Source organism: Cryptotermes secundus, unplaced genomic scaffold (genome assembly GCF_002891405.2).
Source record: "Cryptotermes secundus unplaced genomic scaffold, Csec_1.0 scaffold4, whole genome shotgun sequence".
NCBI lineage: Eukaryota > Metazoa > Arthropoda > Insecta > Blattodea > Kalotermitidae > Cryptotermes > Cryptotermes secundus.
In genome coordinates this window covers 938439-951474 of record NW_019742439.1, presented here as the reverse complement: position 1 = coordinate 951474, position 13036 = coordinate 938439, and the positions used below count along the sequence as shown (strand labels likewise).

Here is a 13036-nt window from a genome sequence, read left to right as displayed (position 1 = left end):
GTACATGTGGTCTACGCGTTGTGTGCTTTTCCTGCGAACTGAGTGAAATTTGCGATAGTAGGGCACAAATCTTGTACATTTAACTTCTCTGATAGGCCGAGTTTATTGTATTTTATAAAATGCAAGAAGAACGTAGAAAAACTTATATTCCTGAGGCATCGAACGCATACATTTGGATACACATTACAATTTTCATCACAGAAGAGAAGTGGCATAATGTCGAATTTATGCAGGATTTGTGGTTTTCATAGCGGTTACTGTGAAGAATGTCGTCTTCTGGGAGAAGGGGCCATGATCTTGTGTGAACCGACGCTTCGGAGGAAGGTATCTCCATTTTCAGGGCAAAAAAATCCGCTCGTAGATTAGAGGCGATACATTCGTCCGAAACGTCGGTGCACACAAGATCTACACGGTGCTACATCCCAGAGGACTGCATTCTTTTTCGTCCAATTCATGTTGCATGAGTTACCTGATAGCACTTCACCAAATATATGCAAATGTCAGCATGTAGATTAAAAATAAGTAAAAACTAAGTAAATAATGGAGTCCCTGTGTTTATTAAGTTAAGCACTATGCCATGAAGACATAGGGGAGTGGACATAATAGTTCCACTGTTCTTCACCACGGAACTAGATGTAGATCACCTTCATGCCCTTGCTGCATTACTCCCCTGTACACATTAGGTTGGGTGGGCCCCAGAGTCAGTCTGGACGCTGTGGAGACAAGAAAAATCTTCCACTGATAGGAATTAAACCTGGGCCATCCAGACTGTACCTCATCGGTATACCAACTGACATCCTGACTTCTGTATATTAAAAATAGAAACAATGAACACTGAAAATAAAGATTTAAACATCAGTGTCCACAATCAAGCTCTGTTTCAATGCCCACAATGTTTTGTGATTCTAAATATCAACGTTCTTTGTGAATTTCCTCGGTTTTCATCAAATTCTGCCAATAAGTTTTGCCCAAAATTCATGACATGGGATTGACAATAATGATGTAACATATGTAGTCCAAAATGCGCTATTCAGTTTGGTTCTGGCTAGAAGGCAGCATTTCTCGCAACCACTCCACAATAATTTAATTTATTGAAGCTAAGAAGGTAATGTATGTTATCCTAATAAGTCTAAAACAAATCGCTTAGCTCACAATCTGACAAGTTATCCTGTTATTCTTTGTCAGTTTTCACATGTGTAAAACCCAACAAGTATTGCAGATTCACACAACTGTTGTCCTATAAAATGGAAGAAATCCATATGTGTAGGTCTGACAGTCATTTTCTACACATGATTTGAAGTTTGTAAAAGTGTCAAAATCATGGAGTCAAACTAATGACTACATAATCATTCCCACTGTTCTTCATGCTTCATCAGTAAATCCTGTGGATTTCATTGAAGTTTTTGGAATCTCAGTTTCACATTGTTCTGTCACAGGTGTCTTCAATTTACTTTCTCTTAACTGCTTGATAGATATGGAAATTTAGAGGTAATGACTTAACCATGGAAACATACAAGATATGCAATGAAGAAGGCAGCTAGAATGACCCTTTTGCACTTCTCCATACATCTTCATGCCATAATGTTTAATTAAGTACAGGAAGAACTTTACCTTTTTCTTACATCATCAAAATTACATACTCAGACCCTTATAAAAATTTATTTCACTATTTTAGGAACACACACGTACCTCATTACATAATTTCTTCATTCTCCACTAAGTTCATTTCTGTTAAATTACAAATCTTCCATGGTGTCAAATATCACAATTTGCCCTTTCTTTCACACACAGTCATGTAGTATGATGCTAAAAGGGTACTGGAAAGGTATAAGCAAATTTATTTTCACGCTTGAAACTTATAAGAATAGCACAATGATATTACAGAATCTATAATACCTCTACCTATGAGGCAGTATAAAATCTCTCTTAAAACAGAATCATTCAAAGCTGCCAAACAACATTCATATAAAGGTACTGATTTATTAAGCTTCGTAAAGTGGAAGACTGACAAAACCAACAGGAGAAAACCCAATTCAGTTTTGGTTCCATACTTTATGAAATGTAATTTCAGAAACTTAAACAACATTTGAAATGTCTCCAATAAAGGAACTTCTCAATTATCCACATTCAAAGACTGAAGCTTCATGAATTTCTTGAATCAGTGAGCTAAAATAAATTTTGAAGCATTCCCCGTTCTTTTTTACAGGATAATAAAACAGAAATAGGTAAATTTTCTGTAACACTGGTGAAACTGACCATTTGTGATACATGTAAATGAATGAAACTCTGTTGCTGCCTATTATTTGCAATTTTAAGGTAAAAATATGAAAACAAGTACAACAAAATACGTTTTTATAGACAAGTGAATGATGTTCAATGACAACAAAAGGAAATTTTACAGCTTAATTATAGTTATCTCAATTTGTCATAGGGAACTGAATGACTAAGATACACAACTGAAAAAAGTTGTACTGTAATTATTCTGTTCGACACAGAATATGGTGAGATCTACCTCAAACCCTGAGACTGAACTACCATCAGAAGTTAAAAGTAAAATATAAATTCTACAGGTATTTCCTTTGACGAATCATTTATGCACTGACCAGCAAGCTAAGTGCTCAGGCTGAAAGTTTTATCTTACCATTCCTCTCTACTTTATTCTGAGTACATGTTCTCTACCAGTTATTTCCTGCAACCAATATTTAAATAAGTAACTCTTAAATAATTAGCTGAATGGTTAACTAACTAATTAATTCTCTTGTAGCAGAACCTCAAGACCCAACACTGTTAATACATCTAGTCACTAATCTCGACCAGTTCCATATATCTCCCTCAGTGTAACCTACCTATCCATAATTCATTGTAATGTTATACTTCTATTTATCAGTCTTCTAAGTGGCAATTTACCAAGAGATTTCCACACTAAAATTCTGTACACATGCATTGCCTCCCCCATTGAAGGTAAATGTCCATCATGACTTCTTAGGATAAATCAGGGGGGTTTCTAATTTTTTACTCTTCCAAATAACCCACTCCATCCTTTTCAGGTCCAAATATTTTCTTGAACTCTAGTTTTAAAAACTTTTAATCTACATTCTTCCCTCAAAGAAGGAGACCACTTTACATGCCCCTACAAATCAACTAGCAATACTGTTCTATTTTCTAAACTTCAGCAGTCTGGAAAGAAGGTAAGATAGTGCCACATCTTAAACTTAATAATAAGAAGCTTTAATTGTATCAAAAACCTCAATTCTGTTTGCTAGTGCTGTTCCCAGATACTTATACACAGAAACATTTTTGAATGATTCTCTATATACAGTGCTAAAAAGGTTTCTTCTTTCCAATTCGTTTTATTCCTTGGATGAATATTTTCACTATAAAGTAAACTAAACTCCTGGGTTATACTCCCTACTAAGAAAACTTTTTTTATGATACTCATAATCTGCTCATATATATTCATCACATCTTAGTACTATCAGTACATTAGTTTTAACATTTTAAACATATAGCTGTCATACGATGTACAAAAGTTGTTCCATCTTGGTCCTGGGTATTAAGTGTGCAGGCATCTATGACCTGTTTGTTGTCTGGGTATTGTTTGTAAGTAATAATTGATGTAATGTCCTAATAAATAATTTGCTTTTAGATATTAGACCAGTGTTTGAGATACTGTATTGTGGAGATGAATTATTGATGTATTTATATTCGTATCTCGTTAATGTGATGCAACTTGTCTGGTTTTGTCTGTGACTAATTCCACATCTACTGGTCATTATTGTACCACAAAGGATCAATGGAATGTTTAAATAAATTGAATTGAATAACTTCTGATTCTAGTTTCATATTACGTTCACACAATACTTAAGTTAACCTATGTTTACTTACGGAACAGTTTTTTGTTGGCCTGTAGAAGTTATTGCATTATTTTCTATCTTATTCTATATTCGCTCCCAACAAATTAAATTGTCAACATGAACATCACAAGCACATAAATTTCTATAACAAACACATAAAACACACAAAATAACTAATGATAATGGAAGTTTAATTATCACATTTCTCAGCTTACAATACTGGATGTATTAGTATTGTCTAAAAACAGGTTGGAATAAGAATGAAATGATATTTTGGAATAATCGGAACAAATATTATGAAAACAACTTTACAGATTAGTACATTATTTAGAAATATTAAAATGTTCATTTAGTCAATCAAAATTATGGCTACACTATCCAAACAGGAGATTATGCAGTCTTGTCACAAAAAAAAAAACATTATGTTAACAGAAACATATCACAGGACCTAATCATCTCAAAGATGACATAAGACACTGCAACTCTTATGCACAAAATATTGTCATAAGCCAGTAGATACATCTGCATTATCAAGCGAGACTTTGGTGACAGAATTAAAATTATGGGAATAAAAAGCAGACTGTAAGGAGACTTTAAATATGAAAATAGTCAAATGTGTCACTTGTAAATATTATTTGTACATAAATAAAACTATGATTCATAAAACTTAGTGTGAAATGCACAAAATTTCTTAGATCTCGTAGCATTAAATCATAATTTCATTATGCATAATTATGACATAGATTTTAACCCTTTTCATTCTTAATTTGCAGAGTAAAGATGACAGTTTTCTCCATTCAGCTGTCTTCTGAATGTGCAGCTCTATGTTCAGTATTCTTGAATGTTTTCACATTGGAGAATAGCATATTAGAAACAATTTTGGTGTTCAAAATTCTTCAAGTTGAAAGAATTATGGAAAATTTTTCAGAATTACTTCACCTTCCCTCAGTTAATATACTATCAACAATACATACCTGGTTTCAGAGCTAAGTTCTCTATTGACAATTCCACATAACTTCTTGCACACATTGCTTACACTGCTTACATGCCCAGTGTGAAATCTTGAAAAGATTATCCTTATTTTTGCTTCTTTATATATTAACTTGAATTAAACTAAAATGTACCTACATAAGAATATCACAAATACTGCCTCCAAAAATACTTTTTAACAAAATGGAGAGCAATATCTCAGAGAAAATGGCACTTCAGTTAGCGAACATCATTATAAAACTACAGTCAGGTTCCGGATATGAAAATTAATTTGTAAAATCTAATATCAAACTATGACTTAGCTTTTAATTGTATTCAGCTTCCTGTCTAAAACACAATCACAATACTTTTTTTACACAATGTGTTAAGATCCATCACTGTCACTTTCAGACAAATCATATACAGCACTATTTCTGTCCTTACTCAAACTGTCTGTTAGATTTTCTCCACTGCTCATTTTCCTGTAATGCTGACGTTTACTACAACAGCCAGAGTTCTGCAGTAATTTACACATTATGAAGTATATCATTATCATGGTAAGGACTGCCACATTCGCACAAAAAGCTATAAACATCCAATAAAACCATTTGCTAGTTTCCAGTGCCGGAAGAATAGCTTTTGGATAGCAATAACTTTCAGCTTTTGTAGTATGCTTGAGGGATGCATCACCATAGCAGGAAATGCACTGGTAGTCATTGGGGCCTGAACACGCCTTGCAGGTGTAGTGGCAATATGAGCAGACCAGTTGTGACTTCGCATTGCGGCTTGGGAAGTATGGCTCAGGACATGAAACCTCACACCGCCCTTCATACAGGTACAGCCCCTTCGAGCACTCTGCATGAGAAAACACATGTATAAGAAATTAGAAATGAGTACAAAAACGGAATATTTACGCTGGTTTAAAGAAACAAAATGTTCTCACATAATAATGTTAACCTCCTGGAACTGATCCCCCATTAAGTACTTAATCATCATAAAATATATGCACTTCTCACTAGCGGTAATCTCTCTCAGTCAATTTATATTTCTAAATTTTCTTTCTCCATCTCCCCAAATTTTTGGACTGAAAAATACACAGCCAGGGACCACAAGTAATTCTGATGACTGAACTACAAATTTAAAGACTGTCAGTATGGATACAAAATTGGCATTTGTTACTATATACACATCCAGCAATTCATATTCTGAAAGGGGGGACTACAATTCAAACAAATAAAATAGAATTTAATATTCAGGTATTAACTATGTTCTTGGTTTCCTAGATTCAATTTCTCTTTTCAATATAAATTTTCACACCTTTTTTTTTTATTTGGGGGGGGGAGGTGCAGTTGTATGTCTGATGTCCACTGTACCCCCAAATATAGCTTAGGATAAAAGATGTTTCATACATAATTTGTTTCAATATTTAAAAATATCAACATGACATATATCAGATGGATGAAAATCATCCAGTGTGCATTATACTGGGAGAGAATATGAAGAATTCATGGGGGCTCCAAATGAATATAACTCTGGGAAAATGGTTGTCTGCTATGTGAAACCATCACCAGAGTGTCATTCATAATTTGTCTCTGTTGTTGCCTCACTGAATTTAATTTAAAATATAGCATTCACTTTACAATGTCTGATTCATTACTGTTTGAAATTTGGCTTTTCTAAGTTAATAATTGTTGAAATAAAGCATGACTCTATCTGTTCAAGCATTGTTGTTGCAGAGAAATTATGTTAAATATTCTGGTTCTTGAAGAAAGCAGTCTTCTGGGATTTGGCACCGTGTATATGTGGTGTTAACCGATGTTTTGGAGGAGCGTATCGCCTATATCTTCAGGGTAGAAGGAAAAATATAAGAAATCCGCAAGCGAAGAGACCGAAACGTCGGTTAACACCACATATACATGGTGCCAAATCCCAGAAGACTGCTTTCTTCATAGTCACCGCCGTGAAAGCCTCAAATCTTACATTCTGGTTCTTATTTGCACTTTTTTCTTACACTAACCAAAGTAACACTAAGTTTTCATATGGTACGTACTATTTATATTAAATAAATCCTTTAATGCATTATTAACAGATCAGATTTGAAAAAATGTAGCAAAGATGTTTTCAACTACTGGTTTGTGCACTGGTGCCAAAGAAATCATAAATTCTGAAGAACCAAGGGAGAGAAATGAAACTTTGCTAAGAGTTCACTATAATGTACCATGATCTGCAGATATGGTACAATTCCTAGCAGGGAGACCAGTAAACAATTTACAGGTTATCCTTAATATCAGCAGGTAACCAATTCAACTTAGACATACAGTAATGAGTAGCTCAGTCAACCATATCAAATTTTCAGTCTGCAAAATTACAGAGGTCAATTTATAAAACTCAGTTTTAAAATATGTTACACTCAGTATTACAGATGTAACCAAGAAAAAAAAAACTGATTTCAAAATCTATAATATTAGTATTACTACAATAGTATATAATATGAATTCCATACATAAATTTTAACCAAGGCACACTATAAAGCATACTAGAAATTGCCATACTACTAATTAGGTGCCACGCAAAGAACTGCACACAGAAAGCCCTGGACTATTAGGTACACAATTAATATAAAGTTTGTTACCTAATCCTTCCAGCCACACTATGGCCCTGGGGTTGACTCAGCCTCTGACAGAAATGAGTACCAGGAAACTTCCTGGAGGGTAAAGGGCGGCTGGCGCATAAGTCTGACAACCTTACCACCATCTGTGAGTCAACTGTCTAAAAGATGTAGGTGCCTCAACCTCTCACAACCCTATGGGCCTCCACAGCCTGTTACAGGGATAACTTTACCTTTGCCAAGTATTAGTATTAACTAAGGGGTTTTCAAAAGGAAATGCTCTCAGTCAGCTGCAAATCAGTGTACAGTACTATAGTTTTATTATTACTGAAAAATCAATTTAGAAAACAAGTAATGAATATTAATTACTAAATTGTCTTGCACACTCTTAGTTGTTGGTGAACAGCCACATAACAATAAGCTCAATGACTTCTTGACTGTGATGCTGTGTGCTAGCAGAAAGGTACAATATTTTGGAGGAACCTGTAACCCCTGTCTTCAAGGTAGAAGAGTAAGCCACCCCTAAGTGATAGGATTGAACATTTGAGGAGCAGTGCCTTCTTTTCTCTTCAAATGATTGGTCCTGCCCTTTTAGGTACCACTGTCTTCCAGTGGCCCAACTGCAGTCCAGTTTCCTTTCTTGCATTCCATATATATGTGTCCTTGTTTTCACTTGCAGCCTATTCTTTCACTCTGAAGATGGATGCAGTATGTTCCTCCAAAATTCTGGTACTTTAACTACAATATGCCACACCCTAGAGAAGAGAAATCTTAATATTCCTACTCTGGGGGCTTTGACTCTAACATAACAGACAAACCACTGTGTTGGACATGCATAATTTGATTATAAGAAAATCATACACATTATTTGACGGAATGAAAATTACAATTAAAAATGTATCTTGCTCCTATTCTGCACTTTATTAGTGGAATATAATTTTAAAATTGTCTGTGCCCTTTATAAAGAATACTTTATGTAAGAATCACATCATTCTATTCATCATACATTCATGTATATTGTAACCAGCCAACTGACACTAAAACTCATCAAATCTGATCAGGGAAGGAGATACTTCAGTACAACAAGTTAACACAAAATTACTTTATGTTACCAACTTTCATTCATTCATTCATTCATTTATTGTATATTCCATAAATCCATATACATAGATATAGAACCAGTCACAGCCACAGCAAATTCAGGATATACTGTATGTTTTTTTCCAAGAAAGGGTATTCTAGTACACAGACATGTTCATTCCCGTCAGAAAGCTACTAATATTGTTGGTATAAAGATTATAGGTGAGACATAAATGCATAGCAACTACTCAAAGGCAACTTGATTGATGCTTTAAAAAGTATATAACTGACCAGAAAGCAAATAAAATTGCTGTTGATTTTCAGTAATTTGGCTCTTTTCATGATTTTAATTAATGTTTTCAGCTTTCTTGTCAGATATCTTCGTGTAATTAATGTGGGAAATGAGTTTGTTCTTCTGTTTTATCCACATATTCTAACTATTTAGTTTCATCTTGAATTGGTTGAATTTGTAATTTCTGAGAACAAAACACAGCTTTAGAGCCTGTTTAAAGGGAAAATATCACAATAAGCAGATAATATTAATGACAGTAATAAGAGTGAAACACGTATTATGTTTCAGATACATTATAGATGTCATTTATAAGGACATGGTAAACTCTGCCTAATCATAATAATGTATCAGGCTGTAATATAATCTTGCATAAGATTGAGATATGAAGAGCTATCCTTGCAGCAGTCTGTGGAGGCTCATAGGGTTGTGAGACATTAAGGATCCCACATTTTCTAGACAATCGGCTCACAGATGGCAGTGAGGTTGTCAGCTTCATGCAGTGTGCCACACTTTACCCCCAGGAAGATTCCTGGTATTCATTTCTGTTAGAGCTTGAGTGCGGTTGGAAGAATTAGGTCGATTGAAAAATCCAATGACATCATCAGGAATCAAACCCATGAACTTCCAGCTTGTAGCACAGTGCTTCAACCAACTATGCTACCACGTGCCCTCAGTTGAGAAATACACATTTCTAATAAGTGAAACATGGTAAGCATCAATACTGAAGTCAGAGAGATATTCAATTCATAGGGAGCTGACTGTTTTTAAATGAATGAATAAGAAACTCCATGGAACTGGTACCATTTCAACTAAAACAAGTAATTAATAGCTTCTGTAGCTTGAAGTAAATTGCATAATTGAGCAACACTGACAAAATACCATAACAGAATACACATAAATTACACAGTAATCTGCAAAAAATTACTCACTTATAAGATAAAAAACATATTTATAAGTTCAATGTAAAGTTCACACGCCAACTCTATCAAGACACTGATTATACAAACCAGAGATGTGAGGATTGAAAATCTGATTTTTTACGTTTAGGAGTATCCATAGCATTTGAGATGGAGGATAGAAATGGGAGTGACAATGGTAAAAGTAGTATAGGCCACCCTTACTTAGCACTCTTATGTGGCTCCTAGAAACCAAAATGTTTAGTGGAGCAGCATTAAACAAAACCACATTTCCCATAAATATTAATGCAGATAAATAACTTGTTAATGAAGTTTTCTACAAGAATTATATGAAGAACTAGTATGACGTCTAAATGTGTTAATATAGTTCAAATATTAGGAATTTTTAAATAATATCCAATACCACAAAAAAAAAATACAGTTAAATGTATGTCTATTAGAGGCCAAGGGCCCTACTGGAAATTAGGATGGAAGGCTCTAAGAGCTGTTGGGAGATGGCAATGAAGAAATATCACTATAATAGTAAAATTATTCATATAAATCACACGCTGAAGCTGCATAGGACCATGGAGGTAACATTCCATACATCCTTAATTCTGGTTGTAGATGGAATTGGTGGTAAATTCTGTACTCCAACCACTTTAAAGGTCCCATATTTATAGAACAGGAGCTTGGATTAGTCTGTGTATGGTGATAAACACACACCTGGCTGTTCAGCCTGTATTGTGTCACTGTACTGACAGAGCTCTCTCCTGCTCTGGTATGGATAAGTAGTTAATTTTATGCATGATGCCCAAACGCATTGCATGAGTGCTAGGAAGGCCTGCCTGTACTTATCAAATGATGAGACATAAGACAAAAAGAAATTACTAAACCCACATATTATTATAAACATTTTTTTTAACTACCTAACTAACAATATACGCAGGAACTGCACACAGATTTCGCTGGTCTGGGTTTCAATATTTTTAACAACACTTGAAGATGTTATTAAATATTAAATTTCTTATCTCACAGAGATAATCCAGATTTTCCCCTCCAAATTATATCTTTCAGCAAGCTTAGATGTTATTCCTACCAATATTAGGAATAACTTCTTTTAGAAACCTTTTATGATTGTTACCTCAGACATTTTAAAGGAGAATGTAAGAACACCACAATTACAGCAGAAACTATCGATTGCCTGAGGTATATTAGACATGTATAACGTTCTGAAAGCTGGCTCTACTCCCATCTTCAGGTGATTAGCTGTCATTTTTCTGACAATTATGTGCTTTGTTACTTTTGAGATTAGTGGTAATGGATGGGATAGAACCAACAACAGTCTGAATACTAAATTTATATGTTCTCTAGCAGTTAGCATAAATGCTTAATATCCAAAGGATTCTGGATTCAGTCTTTTTGCAGCTAATCTAAGGAACAATATTTTTTTTATTGCTAGTGGGGTGGGACTAAGTCCCTTGTACTGTGGTCACTTGTGGCCTATTGTACTAGCCCCAAATGATAGGTGAGGGTGATTGTGGAGCAATTGGTGGAATCAAGATTGGCAGGGGAAACCAAAGTACTCAGAGAAAACCTGCCCCAGCGCCACTTTGTCCACCACAAATCCCACTTGACCGAACCCAGGCTGCCGTGATGGGAAGCCAGTAACTAACTGCTTGAGATATGGCGTGGCTGGCTAAGGAACAGTAAATAAAAATGAAATAAAATATAAAGTACTTGTCAGTAGAATGATAACCAATTATCTGAAGACAGAGTAGAGCTAGCAGCTGAAGAGTTTTGAACATTAAACATAACTAAGACAGCAGACAATATTAGAGACTGATTAACCACTGCCACAAAGTGTAGTTCCACATTCCCTTCAACTGCTGATAAAGTATGCATGGCTCAATGCGGCAGGAAAATTATCTGAACTAACTGAACAGTTCACAGAAAGAATGGTGAAACTTTCAGGCCTGCATATCAAAATTAAGGAAGATCAATTTGAGCAAAATCACATTTATGATTAGTTACTATAGGATTCTGACGATGGTGTATAATACACTGATATGTTGGGATTTTGGACTTCATCCATCGTCCTGGTTTTTAAGATAACAAATAAAAACACGACGTTTCGGAAACTGGATCTGTTTCCGTCCTCAGGTGAAGGAAAAACCTATTCAGTTGGGTCCCTTAGAAAGAGCTAGTGTCCAGTGATGGAGGCTAGCTCTTTCTAAGGGACCCAACTGAATAGGTTTTTCCTTCACCTGAGGACGGAAACAGATCCAGTTTCCGAAACGTCGTGTTTTTATTTGTTATCTTAAAAACCAGGACGATGGATGAAGTCCAAAATCCCAACATATCAGCACATTTATGATGTCATATCATTGTAAACTTGGAGCCCTTGGTTCCTTTCTGCCTTTTGCTGAAGTACTAACTGAAATTGCTTCAAATTATACTCCTGTGAATGGTTCACTGTCACTTGTCTGCAATATTTTGAATTTCCATAATTCATATTGCTTCCCATTCCCTAAATTAAGAATATAATAAACTGGAAACACTGTATCACATGTTACCAGTGTTATTTACATGAACAATAAAACTACTTTGATCACCAAAACTATGCTCACACTGAAAATAACAAAATCAAAATATTAAATGCAATCAAAAGGATTCTCTGCATTCCCTTATTCTTATTCTGATGCTCTATGGGTATGTTCAATACACTGGTATTTGGTAAGATGAATCCACATGAATGGGGTTTTACGGTAACTTCAAGTGGAGTCCATCAATACCAATTTTCATCAAAATATGATGAGTATTTCTGAATATGAAACACGTGGACAGGCAGATGGATGTGATGTCCTCTGTTTGTGTTTTCTTCATTCACTTCTCATAAAGATGATAAAATTATGAAACTGAGGTACAATAAAACCAGTAAAAAGTAAAGTAAAGCTATCCCTGTAACAGGCCATGAAGGCCCATAGGGTTGTGAGGTGTTGAGGGTCCCACATTATGTAGACAATCGGCTCAAAGATGGCGGTAAGGCTGTCAGCCTTACGCACCGGCCGCGCTTTACTCCCCAGGAAAATAATATTCATAAATATTACAATGTTAGAATTAAGAATTTCTGAAAACGGGGTTTCATAGTACACTGTCGTTGTACAGAAAAGTATAATATTATTCAACAGACAGACAAATGAAAGAAGTACTGAGGAAACTCAAGTACTCACAGACGTCCTTATTAAGGAAAGAGAGCATGACTGTTCTATTCCAAGAGAAAAATAAAAAAACTCAGATTTTTAATACGTTCCCTAGAACAAGCGTTTTTATCCTC

General features: G+C 35.0%; 1 protein-coding gene across 2 annotated transcripts in view; it reads right to left on the bottom strand.

Annotated features, from left to right (window-relative positions):
- Positions 1-1643: 1643 nt before the first annotated feature.
- LOC111873058 (furin-like protease 1) overlaps positions 1644-13036 on the bottom strand; it is a 605196-nt gene continuing 593803 nt past the window's right edge. For both annotated transcript variants that reach the window (XM_023867440.2, XM_023867438.2), the window contains one exon: positions 1644-5678. In XM_023867440.2, coding sequence (XP_023723208.1) covers positions 5209-5678 — 470 coding nt within the window. In that variant the 3' untranslated portion in view covers positions 1644-5208. The remainder of the gene's footprint in view (positions 5679-13036) is intronic.